This window comes from Hylobates moloch, unplaced genomic scaffold (genome assembly GCF_009828535.3).
Source record: "Hylobates moloch isolate HMO894 unplaced genomic scaffold, HMol_V3 SCAFFOLD_11, whole genome shotgun sequence".
In the NCBI taxonomy this organism is placed as follows: domain Eukaryota; kingdom Metazoa; phylum Chordata; class Mammalia; order Primates; family Hylobatidae; genus Hylobates; species Hylobates moloch.
Genome location: NW_026652286.1, coordinates 42,618,470 through 42,636,785, shown reverse-complemented (window position 1 = coordinate 42,636,785; position 18,316 = coordinate 42,618,470). Strand labels below are relative to the sequence as shown.

General features: G+C 34.9%; 2 protein-coding genes across 2 annotated transcripts; both read right to left on the bottom strand.

Annotated features, from left to right (window-relative positions):
- Window positions 1-1,844: 1,844 nt before the first annotated feature.
- LOC116476609 (olfactory receptor 51V1) lies at window positions 1,845-2,804 on the bottom strand. Its single transcript, XM_032166809.1, has one exon. It carries the CDS (start codon window positions 2,802-2,804, stop codon window positions 1,845-1,847), a length of 960 nt encoding a protein of 319 aa, XP_032022700.1.
- Window positions 2,805-16,681: 13,877 nt separating this feature from the next.
- HBB (hemoglobin subunit beta) lies at window positions 16,682-18,316 on the bottom strand. The gene is made up of 3 exons (XM_032166808.2): window positions 18,165-18,316; window positions 17,812-18,034; window positions 16,682-16,944 (listed from the first exon to the last, which is right to left on the bottom strand). Exons 1-3 carry the CDS (start codon window positions 18,254-18,256, stop codon window positions 16,816-16,818), a joined length of 444 nt encoding a protein of 147 aa, XP_032022699.1. The 5' UTR covers window positions 18,257-18,316; the 3' UTR covers window positions 16,682-16,815.

The window sequence follows — 18,316 nt, the reverse complement described above, 5'->3', positions numbered from 1 at the left end:
AGATTCAGCAGCTAACTTCTCTTTTCATTATAAAACTGGGGCATAGGAATCTTGTCAGATTGGCCACATTCCAGTCGGCCAGGAGGGACCATGCAGACATTTATTTATCATTACGGAACCTGGAGCAGTACTACAACCTAACATTCATATCAACTTTTTTTTTCTTAGCTCCGCCTCCTAGGTTCACACCATTCTCCTGTCTCAGCCTCCCAAGTAGCTGGGACTACAGGTGCCCACTACCACACCTGGCTAATTTTTTGTGTTTTTTTTAATAGAGACGGGGTTTCACCGTTGTTGGCCAGGATGGTCTCGATCTCCTGACCTCGTGATCCCCGCCTCAGCAGCTACTATGATTATATAGTAAAATAGATATATATTGACATTTTCCCCTCTAGAACCTACCTCACAGTTTTCAGCTCTGATAGCTATACCAGAAGATACACTAGATCCTCTTTGACATCAGGAAATTCACTCCTTTATCCTTCAAGTTAAGCTTATACTGTAACCCAGAAGACCTAATTTATTGTTCTAGGAATAATTTTACACTTATCTTTCTAACCAGATACTGTACTCTGTCCAGAAACAATTTCCTCACTTTGAGGCTTAAGCTGTTAGAAACCAAAGCCTGTATTTTTGTTTCCCTCTAAGTCAAGTAAGTAGACAGAGGCTATGTTATTGAATGAAGTCCAAGGTGAAAGGAAAGGAAGGCCTAACTACAGGAAGACAAATATAGTTAAGTTTCAGTTGATATCTAAAAATAAAAAGAAATATTTGGGTTTTGGTGTAAAATGACTCTTATGCATTAATTTGTCCAATTTTAACACTTACCTCCTTAGATACCTAATAGAATATAGGAAGATTAAAACAATTATTTTCTTTTTATCCATGCATAGTTCTGTACCTGATTTCCTTCCTTTCTTTCCTTCTTTGGAAAGCTGCACTAGCTTACTTAGAAGAGAACCCCTTTATGTTCTTTAATCTTTTTTCCTTTAAACTCAGAATAAGTCATTAGCGGACAGTCTCATCTGTTCAGAAGATCCCCCACTTAGATATAAAAGCAAAAGATCCAGACCAAAATCTACTTCCAGCCTTGTAGCAGTGGAGTCCACATATAAAATCTAAAAACTAAGGATTCTAATTTAAATTAGACATGGTAAAGTTGAATCCAAAGTCATATTTCTTTGTGTCCTCTTTATAAACTGTAGCTTCCCTGTCCAATACAGTGGCTGCTGAACTGAAGTGTCCAATACAAGGACATTAAACATTTAAATATAAATTAAAGTAACTGAAATGGTAAATACAGTTGTTCAATTACACTACCATCACTTCAAGCTCACAGGAGCCATATATTCCACTTTAGCCATTTTATGGTATTTTATAGAACTTCATCAGTTTAGAAAAGTTCCCTCGGACAATTCTGGTCCATACAGGTATCACAACATTCCTGTGAGTTGGCTATATTCTCCATTTTGAAGGTTAATTAAGCAAACCTCAGAGAATGAAAGAAACTTCAAGTTATCTACTTTGAAACTTGAAAACCTAGGCTTTTAATCCAGCTTTGTTTTACAGCAAAGGAAATGTTCAAAAGTACATTTGAGGCAAATAAACAATTTTTTCCTCTTTCTTAAATATGGTCAGACTGATAGAGTGACCTACATGTGTCCAGGCTGACACAATGGAACTCGTTTGTTGATTATCTGACTATATTTAAATATTTTTTAGAGTCATTTATCATGGACTCAGAGTAAATCTCCAATTTTAATAATTTTTTTCTTTTTTGTGGCATTGATTTTTATTATTGTTGCTGCTTTTCTTTTTTTTAAGGCAATAAATCTCAATATCTCTCAATATCTTTTCAGAGAAAAGAGTCTAAGCATTCTGGTATGAATCTGTTGGGTCTTGACACTGTAGATGATGGGATTCATTAAAGGTGGGAAAAGGATGTAGATGTTGCCAGTGAGAACGTGGGCCACGGGGGAAAGGTGCTGGCCGACACGGTGCACCATTGTGAGGCTAATGATAGGGATGTAGAACACAAGGACAGCACAGATGTGGGAGATGCAGGTCTGAAATAATTTATGCCGCTCTTCCTGAGAGGCAACTGCCAGGACTGACTTAAGAATCAGGATGTAGGAGAAAAGGATGAGTATAGCATCCAACAACAGTATGCAAATAACCAGCATCAGGGCATAGTAACTATTGAATCGAATGTCTGAACAGGCTAAGCGGAGAAGATCCTGGTGCAGGCAGAAAGAGTGAGAAAGGATGTGGAAATGACAGTAATTAAAAAATTTCAGACGGATGATGGGGGGTGTAATCAAGAAAAAACTCCTACCTATTATAGTGAGCCCAATTTTGATAATTCTGGAATTAGTCAGGATGGAGGAATAACGCAGTGGATTGCAAATTGCAATGTACCGGTCAAAGGCCATAGCGAGAAGGACAGAGGACTCCATGAAGGACAGACCATGGATGAAATAGGACTGGGCAATGCAGGAATCCAAGCTGATCTCTCGAATGATCCCCCACAGGATCCCCAGCACTGTGTACACAGTGGACAGCCCCATGCACAGGTCAGTGAAGGCCAGCATGGACAGGAAGTAAAACATGGGCTGGTGCAGGCTTGGCTCAGTCCATATCACATGGAGAACCATGCAATTGCCCAAAAGAACCATGGCATAGATTGAGGAGAAGGGGATGGAGAACCAGGGGTATTGCTGCTCCATGCCAGAAAATCCAGTGAGAAGAAAGGAAGAATTAGTGCTAGGGCTTACTGAAGTAATCATTCTGGAACTGAGATACATGTGAGAGTATTTTTTCAAAGGAAATGTTTCAATTTCAGCTGAATAAAATGAAATTTCTAAGTAAACAAAATACCCCAAAAATTACTGCCTTAAAAAAATATAGCTGAGCAATTCTGTTTCTTTGAGACAGAGTATCCATTGCCTTTGAGAAAATGGTCTTCTTTTGATGTCATTTAAAAGTCATTATTTTTTCACTATCTGGATGTGAACATATCCTTAGAAGCCATAAGTAAAAACAAATAAGGAAGAGCTTAGTAAAAGGAGAAGGCCAGTTTTAAAAAAATATGTTGCTTAGACATTTTCCCAAGGATAGTGGTAAAAATTTTATACCAGTAAAGAGCCGAGGTTCTTGAAAAATTATTTTCTTCTCTCCAATTCATTAAACATTCAAAGTGAAGAGTAATCTTTGGGCTTTAAATATCATAAGTCCATTAAATAGTCACTTTTCCATCATATTCCATTTTGTGCCATCTCCAAGTATATTTTTTCTCCAAATAGTATTTAATGAAGATACTCCTGTTTTCTGCCCCTCCAGATGACATAGCCAGCAATTACTTTTTCTTCGTTGGTGATAAGCAGACAGGAATATTTATGCATGAGACCTTGGGTAAATGATTTCTCACTGGAGCTCTGGCCTCTTGAGATGTTCAACTCATTTGTGCCTTTGTGATGTAGAGAATTAGATTGAAGACACTGAGCCTTTGATAGCAGCTCAGTGCTTCCCATTCTTTTATTTATTCAGTTAATGAGCTGATTAAGTATTTATTCAATATACATTTATTCAATGTATTGGCCAATTGTGTTTTCTTTCTTAGAACCTGCAGTTCTACAGATCACAAAGCCAGGCTCAAACAACCAAGCTTATAATTTCAAAAGCCTCATGGTAGCAGAATCAATTGACTGCTTCTTTACATTGTTTGTCTGCTTTAAGTTCCAGACCGGAGAATCATCATAAGTTTTTTTAAAGCTCTAATAATGTAAACAGATGTTCAAAAGTCCATACTTTCATGTTTGATTGAGTGATTTCGAGATGTTAAAGTAACTTCAGATTTGGGCTGCCCTTTATGTCCTACTTTTCAGCTTTGTCTTACTAGCCTCACAACACAGTTCCACAGACTTTCTTCTCAATGTACTCTCTATACTACACTGACGTCTTCTAGCAGTCTAACCATTGTTTTTCTTGCCCTGACTCCTCAGCATTGAATAACTTAGCTCACTATTTTTAATACTTTTTTCTGCATAGAATGCTTGAAGTTTATTTGTTTCTTGCAGAGGATTTTTCAGTCTTTTGAATACATATCTTCTTTCATTTCTCCAAATTGAGTTTCTCTTCTTTTGTAAAATTTTTCTCGAAATGTTCTATCTGCCTAAATTATTCATCATCTTTTCCTCAATTTCTTCCTACCCTTTTTAAAACGATCTTGCAACTCAACAATCACTTTTCAAGAAGTTACTTAAGACAAATTTATCCATATATCTATTATTTTGGTATCACATTTCAATTTTAAATAAAACTTATAATTTTGTATTTATTAGCTAAATATTTAACTAATATTTAAACTAAATATTTAACTAATATCTGTTACAAACTAAATTCTCAGTTCCTTAACGTGCAGACTATGTCAACTTTTTCTTACTATTTGAGACTAACATTTGCACCTCTAATTCCTGACCACTCCTGAGAGCTCAGATTCATGAATACAACTGCCTATTTGATATATTCATCTGAGTGTTTAATCTTAAAATAAGAATGATGCCAATAAAGTACTTGATTTTCCCCCCAAAATCTATTTTCTGTCCCTTTCCTCCTAATATCATAAAGTGACTCCACCAATAACACAATTGCATAAGACAAGTCTTGAGTCATTTTTAAAATTTTTTGTTTCTCTCTTTCCTTCCCTTTCCTCTCTCCATCAAATCTTTCATCAGTTTCTACCATTTCCACCAGAAACACATGCCAGATATGCCCACTTTTACACATTGCCCATCTTGGTTTATAATATCATTGTTTCCCTGGCTACTATGATAATTTATTAAATTAATAATAATTTAATATTATTACTAGCTAATATCATGATTTATCTGTTTGTCCTCTAAAAAATGTATTATCTCCAGGGAAACCAAATTGCTTTTCTGCAAACATCTACTAAATCATACAAGCCTTTGTTGAAAAAACACTTTGATGGTCACTTACCCATTGCTCTTAATGTACAATACAAATTCTTTATCATAGTCAAAAAGCCTTGTATAACGTGGCTCACCTGCCTCTTCTATTACATCTTTAGACCACTACTGCCTACACTCCTTAATATTTAGGTATCTGTATCTTCCTCAAAACAATCTAAGTACATGCATGTCTCAGGATCTTTGCCCGTGGTCTTCTCTGTGCTCCGAATTATCTACCCCAAGTATTTGCACAGCAATTCCTTTCACCATTAACTTTTGAGTTAAAATGATTACTTCCTCAGGGGGATTTTTCTAATACTGCTCCCCATCTAGATTATCTCATTTCTTCAACCCCCTTAACTAACTTACTCTCATCACAGTAGGCTGGTTTATACCATTTATTATACACTGAATTTCCATTAGATTCATTAGAGGCTGTAGAAGATTAGGAACCATATCTGTTTTTTGCTCAAGAATATGAAAAATAAGAGTTAGCATAGAATGGGCACTTATCAAATAATTTTTAATTATTCTATGAAATAAGAGCTATACAATCACAGAGATATAAAGATAATATGAATGTGAACACTCCTATCAAAGTGTGTGTAAAATCATCTGTGTACACTTGGTCTTTTCTGACCTTGAGCCACCAACTGTGTCATCATATACCAGGTTTGAATGGTTTATAAAACAGATGCTGCTCCAGGGATCTTGCTGACCTTGAATACAACACTCAAATTTCAAACATGATTTCTCTCATTTCCAGCCTGACTCAGACATATAGTTAAGGATCTGGGATTGATCACAAAAGATTTAATATTCTGTGAATGTAGGTATGTGTTAAAAGTATCTACTTTCAGCCAGGCTTGGTGGCTCACTCCTGTAATCCTAGCACTTTGGGAGGCTGAGGCAGGTGGATTGACTGAGCTCAAGAGTTGGAGACCAGCCCGGGCAAAACGGTGAAACCCTGTCTCTACTAAAATACAAAAAAAATTAGCTGGGCATGGCAGTGTGCTCCTGTAATCCCAGTTACTTGGGAGACTGAGGCAGGAGAATTGCTTGAACCCGGGAGGTGGAGGTTGCAGTGAGCCGAGATCACGCCATTGCACTGCAGTCTGGGTGACAGAGCAAGACTCTGTCCCAAAGGAAAAAAAAAAAAATCTACTTTCATGCAGGTTTCTTCAGACTGACTACAAAGGCTTCAGACTAGCTACAAAGGTTAAAAATCTACTTTCATTCAGGCTTCTTCAGACTAGCTGTAGAAGAAATGAGACAATCTAGATGGGAACAGTATTATCCATGTTGCCACCATGGAGACTATCAGCCTTTGGGATTACAAGAGCAAAATACATGTTGGAGGATTTTTTTTTATATGTTTTGAGAGGTAGGATGAAAGAGCACAGTTTTGATGAGGTAAATAAATAAAGATTTAAAGAAAAACAAGGTCAATATGTCAGGTGTGCCAAACGCTCTACCTGTATTTAAAAAACAAAAAGATTTACAGTTTTCCAAGACATCATGTTGTGTTATGCTATCTGAGAATCAGTGTATGATATCTCTGTCTGAGTTCCCAGCAACCAGAACAATGCCTAGAAGAAAATAAATAGAGAAGACAAATAGCAGTGAATTTGAGTTTGGAGAAATAAAAGGGTTTTTCTATCCCCTCCGAGCACTGTCTGCAATGTTGACTTGGAAAGCAAGTCTGTGATTATAATAACCAGGTCATTCTTTCAGGAGTCTTAGATGCCCTCTGATTAAAACTGACCTACATGTGCAGAAATCTCTTGTTTTTTTTTTTTTTTTTTTTTTTCTGTCTTTTTGGAATAATTCCCTGTGTGATACTTGCTTACTTTAGAGTAGGGTAATGACCAATAGTCATTGTTCCAAAGATATAGAGAAAGTATATTGTGTTTAAAAGACAGTTTCTTTATAATTATATAGAAGTAAAACATTCCTATTTGCCAAGGCAGTGGAGCTTTTGCTGTTCTTAGAACATAATTACTGAAAGACACCCACACATGTCCTGCCTTGGACAAAAAAATTGTATGTCTATCCTTTAAAGGTCATTCCTCTAATGGTCTTTTCTGGACACCACTAGGGGTCAGAAGTAGTTCATTAAACTTTCTTCCCTCCCTACTTCAGTGACGCATAAGACAGATCTGCTTTAGTGTAGGCGAGGTCAGGTCCTCAAGTCTTGGGATGGCTGAAGAGATAAGAACATTCTATAAGACTTGTCCAAAGAACTGACTGTTTGACGATTCTGAATATGCTAGTTCAGAGAGAATCTATTTACCACAAACCTGAAGTAGGCTTAAATTTTCAGTTTACCTCAATGGTTATGACCTAATTAGAGGAATGACTTTAAAAACATATATAGATACAAATATATAATATATATTTATTATAGACTATACATTTATTATCTATTATATATTTATTATATACTATATATTATACACTATATATTTATATAAGTATAAAATGTAATAAATTATATATTTAATAATACATTATTATATTTTAATTTATAATAATATATAAAATATATTTAATATTATATATTATATGTAATATACAAATATGCATTATATATTTATTATATAAATATATATTATTAAATATATATTTAATATATATAATATAAATATATAATATATATTTATTATATATAATATATATTGTGTATATATAATTACATAAATATATTATATATTATTAAAAAAATACATTATTAAAAAATATATTAAATAGAAAATATATTATTAAAATATATTAAATAGAAATATATTAAATATAAAAAATTTTAAAATATATTAAATAGAAAATATATTAAAATATATTAAAAGAAAATATATTATTAAAATATATTAAATAGAAAATATATTATTAAAATATATTAAATAGAAAATATATTATTAAAATATATTAAATAGAAAATATTATTCAAATATATATTAAATATAAAATATTATTATTAAAATATATTTATATAAAATATATTATTAAAATATATTAATGTATATTATATAAAATATAATTATTTAATATATATTATATAAATATAAATATATATTTATTATATATTATAAATATATATTATGTATATACATATTTATCTAGACTATTACATATTTTATATATTTTATAAGATTTCTATAAATAATATTCCCATCATGACTAAAATTTTTTGTTTTTTAATTAGCCATACCTTAGAAGCATTATAAAAAATATATGACATGGTCCATCTGTTTAACTGTAGCCATCTATTTGAGAAGTTTTTATAAGATTTATAGCATTTGATTGTACCATGATGTAAATCGTCTCATGCAAGATAATGTATTTGTTTTGTTGGCTTTAATATGTTCCCTTTTCTTCAGAAAATGTGAGACGGCTTAAAATAAAATTAACTATAAGAAACTGGTAAACACTGAATGAAAGAAGAAAACCAAGCAGAAAAGTAAAAGGGGGTTACAAATAAATTTATATTTTAAAAACATTATTTTTTATTTAATTGGCAAATAATAAGTGCGTATATTAATGGGATACAATAATAATATATATTATAAATATATAATATATATAATATGTTATGGGATACAATGTGATGTTTGATCTATGTATACATTGTAGAGAGAATCTATCAAGCTAATTAGCATATGAATCACCTTCCAACTTTTTTTGTGGTAAGAACATAAAATATTTTTTAGCAATTTTTAATTTAAATACATAATATATTATTAACTGTGTTCACTATGCAGTGTGAGAGATCACTAAAACTTATTCCTCTAGTCTAACTGAAGATCAACTTCTTTCCCTTCCCATCCCTCCTCTACACTCTCAATCAGCCTATGGAACCATCTTTCTATTCCTCGTTTTTATGAAATCAACTTTTTAAAGAATTCATCCTTAAATATATTAAAATGAACAGTTAAATTTATGAGGATAAATAATTAAACTATTACACATATTTTAAGTTGTCCTCTGAAAATTCTAGAATTCTACTTCAATACCCTTATTTTTAAGATAAAGGAAATTGTAAAGACTTTCTAAGAAATGGAGTACCCATAACTAGGCTGCTAGACTCCAGGTCCAAATTTTCTCCAAGGGGTTACTATGGCTTCAGGGAAGCTATCTATAATTACCATCTCCAGAACGTCTCTCACTTTCTTGCCATCACATAGTGGAATAAGAATAGTTTTGGCAGCAATAAAAAAGTAATGCCATATCAAATTAGTAAAGCCTTCAGAAAAATTATGAATATTACAGCATTACACTTACATTAGAACTAAAATTTATTTATTGAAATTCACATTACCATAATTATTTATGTCTGATTAAATGTTATTAAAACTAAAATTTTGAATTGATATACTAGTATTAATTTCCAGTTCTATCTTTCTGTTCAAGAAAAGAATGTGAGGAGAAGTAAATTAGTGCCTCAAATTTGCCTACTTCATCCCCAACAGAGGAGATCATGACTATATTGATAACGGAGCCTGGGACCAGACAACTGGTTACGAGAGAGGTCATTCTGATCTCAGAACATAGGCGAGTGGATATTGTACACCACAGAGTCCAGGATGACTATCAGTGAAGGATTCAAATGCCTGCCCAAATCTCCTATAGAACCAGAGAGACCCAAGTCCCCAAAGACAAGAAGCGATGATGAAATAGCCTCTGCCTGACATGACTTGCCTATGAGCCCTCCCATTGCCATAAGGATGGATCTTAGCGCAGTGCCTTGTGTGGATCTTAGCGCAGTGCCTTGTGTGAACAGTAATGCTGGCCTTGATCTCACCATGGCAAGTTTGTTTAGGGAAAAAATCAGCTGGTAAAAACAAGCTGATTATAACTCTATAAAAAGATATGTGACTAATAGCTGGAAAGAGGAGCAAGGAAGAATAAAACAGGAGGAAAGAACTGCTAAAGACTCATGATGGTTTGTTACATAGCTAAACACATGTCATGGGTTTGTTGTACAGATTATTTCATCTCCCAGTACTCAATAGTTACTTTTTCTGCTCTTCTCCCCCTTCCCACCCTCCAAACTCAAGTAGGCTGCAGTGTCTTTTGTTCCCATTATGTGTGCATGTTTTCTCATCATTTAGCTCCTACTTTAAGTGATAACATGTAGTATTTGGTTTTCTGTTCTTACATTAGTTTGTTAAGGATAATGGTGTCTGGCTCCATCCATGTTCCTGCAAAGGACATGATCTCATTCTTTTTTATGGCCACATAGTATTCTATGGTGTATATGTACATTTTCTTTATCAGTATACCACTAATGGGCCTTCAGGTTGATTCTATGTCTTTGCTATTGTGATTATGCTGCAGTGGACACATGTGTGCATGTGTCTTTGTGATAGAGTGGTTTATTTTCCTTTAGGCATATACTCAATAATAGGATTGTTGGGTTAAGCGGTATTTCTGTTTTTAGGTCTTTAGGGAATTGCCACACTGCTTTCCACAATGGTTGAACTAATTTATATTCCCACCAATGGTGTATAAGCATTCCCTTTTCTCCACAACCTTACCAGCATCTGTTATTTTTTGACTATTTAATTATAGACATTTTAAGTGATGTGAGATAGTATCTCATTTTGGTTTTGACTGGCATTTCTCTAATGATCAGTGACATTGAGCTTTTTTCATATGCTTGGTGGCCACACATATGTCTTCTTTTGAATAGCATCTGTTCGTGTCCTTTACCCATTTTTTGTGGCATTGTTTGTTTTGTTCTTGTAGATTCATTTAAGTTCCTTATAGATTCTGAATATTAGACCTTTGTTGGATGCATAGTTTGCAAAAATTTTCTCCCATTCTATAGGTTGGTTGTTTACTTGGTCGATAGTTTCTTTTGCTGTGCAGAAACTTTTTAGTTTAATTAGATCCTATTTGTCAATTTTTGCTTTTGCTGCAATGGCTCTTGGCATCTTTGTCATGAAATCTTTGCCCCTGCTTATGTCCTGAATGGTATTGCCTAGGTTGCTTTCCAGCATTTTTATAGTTGGGTTTGCATTTAAGTCTTTAATCCATCTCGAGTTTATTTTTGTATATGATATAGAAAGGGGTCTGGTTTCAATCTTCTACATATGGTTAGCCAGTTATCCCAACACCACTTGTTGAATAGGGTGTCTTTTCCCCATTGCTTGTTTTTATCAGCTTTGGCAAAGATCAGATGGTTGTAGGTGTGTGGTCTTAATTCTGGGCTCTCTATTCTGTTCCAATTGTCTGTGTGTCTTTTCTGTACCAGTACCACACTGTTCTGGTTACTGTAGCCCTGTGGTATGGTTTGAAGTTAGGCAATGTGATACCTCCAGCTTTGTTCTTTTTTTTTTTTTTTTTTTTTGTACTTGAAGTTCTACAGTCCATGTGTGGTTTGTTAAATACGTATACAAGTGCCATGTTGGTGTGCTGCACCCGTTAACTTGTCATTTACATCAGGTATATCTCCTAATGCTGTCCCTCCCCTCTCCTCCCACCCCATGACAGGCCCCCCGGTGTGTGATGTTCCCCACCCTGTGTCCAAGTGTTCTCATTGTTCAATTCCCACCTGTGAGTATTAGGATTTCCTAGGCTATTTGGGCTTTTTTTTTTTTTTGGTTCCATATGAACTTTAAAATATATTTTTCTAGTTCTACGAAGAGTGTCACTGGTAGTTTGATGGGAATAGCATTGAAACTGTAAATTGCTCTAGGCAGTATGGCCATTTTAACAATATTGATTCTTTTTATCCATGAGCATGGAAAGTTTTTCCATTTGTTTCTATCAGCTCTGATTTCTTTGAGCAGTGTTTTGTAACATTCATTGTAGAGATCTTTCAACTCCTTGGTTAGATATATCCCTAGGTATTTTATTCTTTTTGTGCCAATTGTAAATGGGATTGATTTCCTGATTTGGCTCTTGGCTTGGCTGTGGTTGATGTATGGGAATGCTAGTGATTTTTGTACATTGATTTTATATCCTGAAACTTTGCTGAAGTCATCAGCTGAAGGAACTTTCGGGCCTTGAATATGGTGTTTTCTAGATATAGAAAACAGGGATACTTTGACTTTCTCTCTTCCTATTTGGATGCCCTTTATTTCCTTCTCTTACCTGATTGCTGTGGCCAGGACTGCCAATACTATACTGAATAGGAGTGGTGAGAGAGGGCATCCTTGTCTTGTGCCAGTTTTCAAGAAGAATGCTTCCAGGTTTTGCCCATTCTGTATGATGTTGGCTGTGGGTTTGTCATAGATGGCTCATATTATTTTGAGGTTATATCCTTAGCTAGTTTGTTGAGAGGTTTTAACATGAAGTGATGTTGAATTTTATCAAAATCTTTTTTTGCACATATTGAAATGATCATGTGGTTTCTGTTTTTATTGCTGTATATATGATGAATCACATTTATCAATTTGCGTATGCTGAACCAATCTTGCTTCTCAGGGATAAAGCCTACTTGATTGAGGTGGATTAGCTTTGTGATGTGTTGCTGGATTTGGTTTGCTAGTATTTTATTGAAAATTTTTGCATCAATGTTCAAGGATATTGGCCTGAAGTTTTCTTTTTTTGTTGTGTGTCTATCAGGTTTTGTTATCAGGATGATGCTGGCCTCCTAAAATGAGCTGGGGTTGAATCCGTCCTCCTCAATTTTTTGGAGTAGCTTCGGTAGGAATTTTTCCAACTCTTCTTTGTGTGTCTGATAGAATTTTATTGTAAATCATATGGTCCAGGGCTTTTTTTGATAGGCTATTTATTACTGAATCATTTTCAGAGCTCATCGTTGATCTCTTCAGGAAATCGATTTCTTCCTGGTTCAGTCTTGGGAGGGCACAAAAAAATCCTCAGCAAATGCAAAAATAAAAAAATCATATCAATCACTCTCAGACCACAGAGGAATAAAAATAGATTTCAAGACTAACGAATAGCTGAAAACCATGCAATTACATGGAAATTAAACAACGTGCTCCTGAATGAATTTTGGGTAAATAATGAAACTAAGGCAAAAATAAAGCAGTTCTTTGAAACTAACGAGAACAAAGATACAATATACCAGAATCTCTGGGACACAGCTTAGACAGTGTTAAGAGAGAAATTTATACACTAAATGCCCACATCAAAAAGTCTTATGATCTCAAATTAACAACCTAATATCACAACTAAAAGAACCAGAGAACCAAGAGCAAACCAACCCCAAATCTAGCAGAAGACAAGAAATAAACAAGATCAGAGCTAACTGAAGGATATTAAAACACAAAATACCATTCAAAAGATTAATGAGTACAAGAGCTGGTTTTGTGAAAAAATTAATAAGGTAGACCACTAGCTAGAGTAATAAAGAAGACAAGAGAGAAGATCCAAATAAGCAGTTAGAAACAAAAAAGGGGATATTATCACTCACCCCACAGAAATACAAATAATCATCAAAAACTACTATGAACATCTCTATGCACATAAACTAGAAAATCTAAAAGAAATGGATAACTTCCTGGACTGCTCATTGTCTTAGGCAAAGAAGACTAGCCATACTTTATTTGAGGGCTCTTTGAGTACAGTCCTATAAATTCCACCATGCCAGGCTAATTTTTTATATTTTTAGTAGAGACGGGGTTTCACTATATTGGTCAGGCTGATCTTGAACTCCTGATGTCATGATCCGCCTGTCTGGGCCTCCAAAGTGCTGGGATTACAGATGTGAGCCACCGCTCCCAGCCTAGAATAACTTCTTGAATGCTTTTATTGTTGACTGAATTTATTTCTCCCTTGATAGTTTCTACTTTGGGTTGATAATTAAAAAACACTCTTACCTCTAAGATTATATACATGTCTTCCCATATTTTTATTCTAGTTTTTTTGTGACTGGATTTTACCTTCACACCTAATTGTGTAATCGATTGTGGTGTGTGCAGTTAAGCATTTCACTTTACTCTTTCCAAAGAGTATAGTTGTTCAATTACTATTTGTTTTTTATTGACAAGCTAAATTTAAAAGCTATATTTTTATGTATCAGATTATTATATTTTAGTGAGATTTAGTTTTTGGATTTCTATTTATTCCACTATCTGACTTACACATGAATGATATTAATTTAATATGCTTTTAGAATGAAGAAAATGAAGCCATTTTTAGATAAACCAAAAGTAACAATGTATTTCTAGCAGAAAGAGATAATATTAAGGATACTCAGAAAAAAATAGAATAAACTTAGAAGGTTAGAAATGAAGAAAAGCATGTAAAACGTTTTGTAAATAAGTGTAAACATTACTTCACTAATAATAATAGGAAATCTAGGGAGTAAAACTATACAAAATATCTAAAATATATATATATAATTATAGATTGGGAAGGGGAAAATGAAGATAAAGTGCTAAAATTTATTGTATTGTTCTGGAAAAGTGTAAACAGTCAAATGGATATTTGTGTCTGAAAAATGAAGAATGCAATTCTAATCATCAAGATGCTTTTTTTATTTTTTAGTTTTTTGATTTATGTGATATATTTTTTTCCTTTTTTATTATTCTTCAGCTTTATTGAGGTATGATTCACAAATAAAAATTGTATATATTTAAGGTGCACAACATGATGTTTTAATATATGTATACCTTGTGAAATGATTACCACAATCAAGCTAATTAACATACCCATTATCTCACATAGTTTCCTTTTTCTTGTGGTAAGCACTTTTAAGATCTACTCTTGGCCAGGCCCAGTGGCTCACTCACGCCTGTAATCCCAGCCCTTTGGGCGGCTGAGGTGGGCAGACCAGCCTGACCAACATGGAGAAACCCTGTCTCTACTAAAAATACAAAATTAGCTGGGCATGGTGTCACATGCCTGCAATCCCAGCTACTCGGGAGGCTGAGGCAGGAGATTTGCTTTAACCTGGGAGGTGGAGGTTGCAGTGAGCCAAGATCTTGCCATTACATTCCAGCCTGGACAACAAGAGCAAAATTCCTTCTAAAAAAAAAAAAAAAAATCTACTCTCTTTGCAAATTTTAAATATACATACAGTACAAGTAACTACAGTCATGATGCTGTACATTAGATATCTAGAATTTATTCATCCCACATAACTGAAATTTTATACCCCTTGAATAATAGTTTCCTGATTCTCCCACCCCCATCCCCTGGAAACCATACCTCTACTGTCTGTTTCCATGAGTTTGACTTTTTTAGGTTTCACATATAAGCAAGTTTGTGCAGTATTTGTCTTTTTGTGTCGGGCTTATTTTCCTTAGTTTTACATCCTCCAGGTTCATCAATTCTGTCATAAATGGCAGGATTTCCTTCTTTTTAATTTTTTTCTTTTCCTATGTTTAATTTTTTTGTTTGTTATTGAATCATATGAGTTTCTTATATATTTTGGATATTAACCAAAATATATAAGAAATATTTGGTTTGCAAATATGCCATTTCATAGGTCACCTTTCATTTGTTGGTTGTTTTCTTTTTCATGTGGAAATTTTTTAGTCTTATGTAGCCTCACTTCTTTATTTTTCCTTTTGTTGCCTTTGCTTCTCATATCAAATTCAAAAAATGGCTGCAACATGAATATTAGAATTTTCTTCTTATGATTTCTTTAAAATTTTTTATGGTTTTAGGTCTTAGTTTAAATCTTTAACCGATTTTGAATTTATTTTTATTTATGGTGTAAGACAAGGGTCTGATTTCATTTCATTTTGAGGGTTTCACCCTCTCATATCATAAAATTCTTCTATATACCCTTCTATCATCACTTATTGCTGATTATATGCCTTGATTTCAGAATCTTGCCAACTAGAATCAGAATTTGACTAGGAGAGAGGACAAGGACAACTTGAGACTCATATTTTATTTCCAGAATCTAGCATCTACCTACCTAGGTATTGAATAAGAAAAATAAGGTTGTTGATGGTAACACTATGCTAATAACTGCAGAGCCAGAAGCACCATAAGGGGCACGATAAGGGAGCCAGCAGACCTCTAATCACTTCATGAATACCAGTCTCAAACATCCTGAGGAAGAGTGAGACTTCCATTTGGGGTGGGCCTGTGACAGGGTGATAAGACAGCAGTGAATATCAAGCTACAAAAGCCCCATTTCACATTTTTCTCAGTCCTACATTTTCACACTAAGCCCAGTCCTTCCAAAGCAGACTGTGAAAGGGTGAAAGTTCCGGGAGACTAGCACTGCAGATTCCGGGTCACTGTGAGTGGGGGAGGCAGGGAAGAAGCGCTCACAGGACAGTCAAACCATGACCCCCTGTTTTTCCTTCTTCAAGTAGACCTCTATAAGACAACAGAGACAACTAAGGCTGAGTGGCCAGGCGAGGAGAAACCATCTGGCCGTAAAACATGGAAGGAACACTTTAGGGGAAAAATAATATCTCTAAGCGAGAGAACTGAGTGGAGTCAAGGCTGAGAGATGCAGGATAAGCAAATGGATAGTGAAAAGACATTCACGAGGACAGCTAAAACAATAAATAATGTAAAATGTAATATAGCAAAACTTTAACCTCCAAATCAAGCCTCCACTTGAATCCTTTTCTGAGGGATGAATAAGGCAGAGGCATCACGGGCTGTCGCCAGTGCGCATTAGCTGTTTGCAGCCTCACCTTCTTTCATGGAGTTCAAGATATAGTGTATTTTCCCGCGGTTTGAACTAGCTTTTCATTTCTTTGTGTTTTAAATGCACTGACCTCCCACATTCCCTTTTTAGTAAAATATTCAGAAATAATTTAAATACACCATTGCAATGAAAATAAATGTTTTTTATTAGGCAGAATCCAGATGCTCGAGGCCCTTCATAATATCCCCCAGTTTAGTAGTTGGACTTAGGGAACAAAGGGACCTTTAATAGAAATTGGACAGCAAGAAAGCAAGCTTAGTGGTACTTGTGGGCCAGGGCATTAGCCACACCAGCCACCACTTTCTGATAGGCAGCCTGCACTTGCGGGGTGAATTCTTTGCCAAAGTGATGGGCCAGCACACAGACCAGCACGTTGCCCAGGAGCTGTGGGAGGGAGAAAAGAGGTATGAACATGATTAGCAAAAGGGCCTAGCTTGGACTCAGAATAATCCAGCCTTATCTCAACCATAAAATAAAAGCAGAATGATAGCTGGATTGTAGCTGCTATTAGCAATATGAAACCTCTTACATCAGTTACAATTTATATGCAGAAATATTATATTTATATGCAGAAATATTTACATGCAGAAATATTGCTATTGCCTTAACCCAGAAATTATCACAATTATTCTTTAGAATGGTGCAAAGAGGCATGATACATTATATGATTATTGCCCTGAAAGAAAGAGATTAGGGAATGTATTAGAAATAAAATAAACAAAAAAGCATATTAAAACAAGAAAGCATTTTTTAAAATTACAAATGCAAAATTACCCTGATTTGGTCAGTATGTGTACACATATTAAAACATTACGCTTTAACCCATAAATATGTATAATGACTGTGTATCAATTAAAAATAAAAGAAAATAAAGTAGGTAGATTATGAATATGCAAATAAGCACACATATATTCCAAATAGTAATGTACTAGGCAGACTGTGTAAACTTTTTTTAAGTTACTTAATGTATCTCAGAGAGACTTCCTTTTGTTATACACAACGTTAAGGCATTAAGTATAATAGTAAAAATTGCAGAGAAGAAAAAAAAGAAAGCAAGAATTAAACAAAAGAAAACAATTGTTATGAACAGCAAATAAAAGAAACAAAATGATCCTGAGAGTTCCACACTGATGCAATCATTCGTCTGTTTCCCATTCTGAACTGTACCCTGATACTTATACCCTTCCTATGACATGAACTTAACCATAGAAAAGAAGGGGAAAGAAAACATCAAGGGTCCCATAGACTCACCCTGAAGTTCTCAGGATCCACGTGCAGCTTGTCACAGTGTAGCTCACTCAGCTTGGCAAAGGTGCCCTTGAGGTTGTCCAGGTGAGCCAGGCCATCACTAAAGGCACCGAGCACTTTCTTGCCATGAGCCTTCACCTTAGGGTTGCCCATAACAGCATCAGGAGTGGACAGATCCCCAAAGGACTCAAAGAACCTCTGGGTCCAAGGGTAGACCACCAGCAGCCTAAGGGTGGGAAAATAGCCCAATAGGCAGAGAGAGTCAGTGCCTATCAGAAACCCAAGAGTCTTCTCTGTCTCCACATGCACAGTTTCTATTTGCCTCCTTAAGCCTGTCTTGTAACCTTGATACCAACCTGCCCAGGGCCTCACCACCAACTTCATCCACGTTCACTTTGCCCCACAGGGCAGTAACAGCAGACTTCTCCTCAGGAGTCAGGTGTACCATGGTGTCTGTTTGAGGTTGCTAGTGAACACAGTTGCGTCAGAAGCAAGTGTAAGCAATAGA

What these genes read in the sequence shown, in the direction of transcription:
- LOC116476609 (XM_032166809.1), bottom strand. Translation starts at nt 2,804, where the DNA reads ATGTATCTCAGTTCCAGAATGATTACTTCAGTAAGCCCTAGCACTAAT.
- HBB (XM_032166808.2), bottom strand. Translation starts at nt 18,256, where the DNA reads ATGGTACACCTGACTCCTGAGGAGAAGTCTGCTGTTACTGCCCTGTGG. An exon ending in GGTGGTGAGGCCCTGGGCAG is followed by an intron (nt 18,035 to 18,164) that starts GTTGGTATCAAG and finishes TCCCACCCTTAG; the next exon opens with GCTGCTGGTGGTCTACCCTT. An exon ending in TGGATCCTGAGAACTTCAGG is followed by an intron (nt 16,945 to 17,811) that starts GTGAGTCTATGG and finishes TCCCTCCCACAG; the next exon opens with CTCCTGGGCAACGTGCTGGT.